The 1,032-nt window shown below is 40.3% G+C and overlaps 1 protein-coding gene across 1 annotated transcript in view; it reads left to right on the forward strand.

Annotated features, from left to right (window-relative positions):
- The window catches only part of LOC107710309 (uncharacterized), an 11,906-nt gene that overhangs the window by 4,490 nt on the left and 6,384 nt on the right, over positions 1 to 1,032 (forward strand). Inside the window, exons 3-4 of the mRNA XM_016515054.1 lie at positions 542 to 574; positions 758 to 1,027. Coding sequence (XP_016370540.1) covers positions 542 to 574; positions 758 to 1,027 — 303 coding nt within the window. The remainder of the gene's footprint in view (positions 1 to 541; positions 575 to 757; positions 1,028 to 1,032) is intronic.

Below are 1,032 nucleotides of genomic sequence, written 5' to 3' on the forward strand. Positions count from 1 at the left end.
CTCAATTCGGACTCGTGACCAAAGACTCGAGACTTGACTCAGACTCCAGCGACAAAGACTTCAGACTTGACTTGGACTCCAGGTTAAAGACTTCAGACTTGACTCGGACTCCAAGTTAAAGAATTGTGAACATCTCTGCCTGGAGGTGAGGAATAATACACAAATTGTTATATTCACTCAGCATTACTTGATCTAATTCACAAATATCTCAATTACAATTTAGTAGAAATTAATTGTATTCAGTTGTGTTTTAGGCACTAAAACAGTCCAATACTTTATAGTCCATCACATTTTTATATTGAAATAATAACGATTTCTGTGCCACCCCAGACTGGTTGCTGGCCCCTCCCTGGCCACCCCTATAAAAACATCCTGGCTCCGCCACTGCTCTGAACGTGCTCGTTGTGAGTGTTATCCAATGAGAAGCTCCATTGGGGGTAGTGGCCAGAGCGAATGCCTATCGGCCCTGGTTTTATGTTTATGTACAAAAAAATAGTTTAAGTGCTTATTAATTTGTGCATTTTGTGCATATTTTAAACAGTAAAGGAGACATCAGAGTGCTCTTGTGATTCAAGTGAGTTTTCTTCATTGCTTGAAATGTGCTGTCAGTATAGCACATAAATATTGTTTGAAGCTGTTGATAGAATTTAAACATTTGAAAACCTATAATCCATCATTTCGATTACATGACTTAGCATAATGTCCCATCATGGGATTATATTTTAGCATGAGATGTACTTTATTTTATGTTGAACAGAGAATCTCGCTGTTGGAGCTGAAGCTGTCCAGTCTTCCACATACAATCATTTAGGAGCTGCTCAAAATGCTGTTGATGGCAATAGTGAGTCAAATTACATGCTCGGGTCCTGCACTCACACTGCAGGGGACGATCCCTGGTGGAGAGTTGACTTGAAGAAAGTGCACAAGGTAACCAGTGTTAGTATCACTAATCGAGGAGACTGTTGTGAAGAGAGGATAGTTGGTGCTCAGATCCGTATCGGCAACAGCCTGGAAAATAATGGCAACAGCAAT

Source organism: Sinocyclocheilus rhinocerous, unplaced genomic scaffold (assembly GCF_001515625.1).
Source record: "Sinocyclocheilus rhinocerous isolate Xijiao unplaced genomic scaffold, SAMN03320098_v1.1 scaffold897, whole genome shotgun sequence".
Taxonomy (NCBI): domain Eukaryota; kingdom Metazoa; phylum Chordata; class Actinopteri; order Cypriniformes; family Cyprinidae; genus Sinocyclocheilus; species Sinocyclocheilus rhinocerous.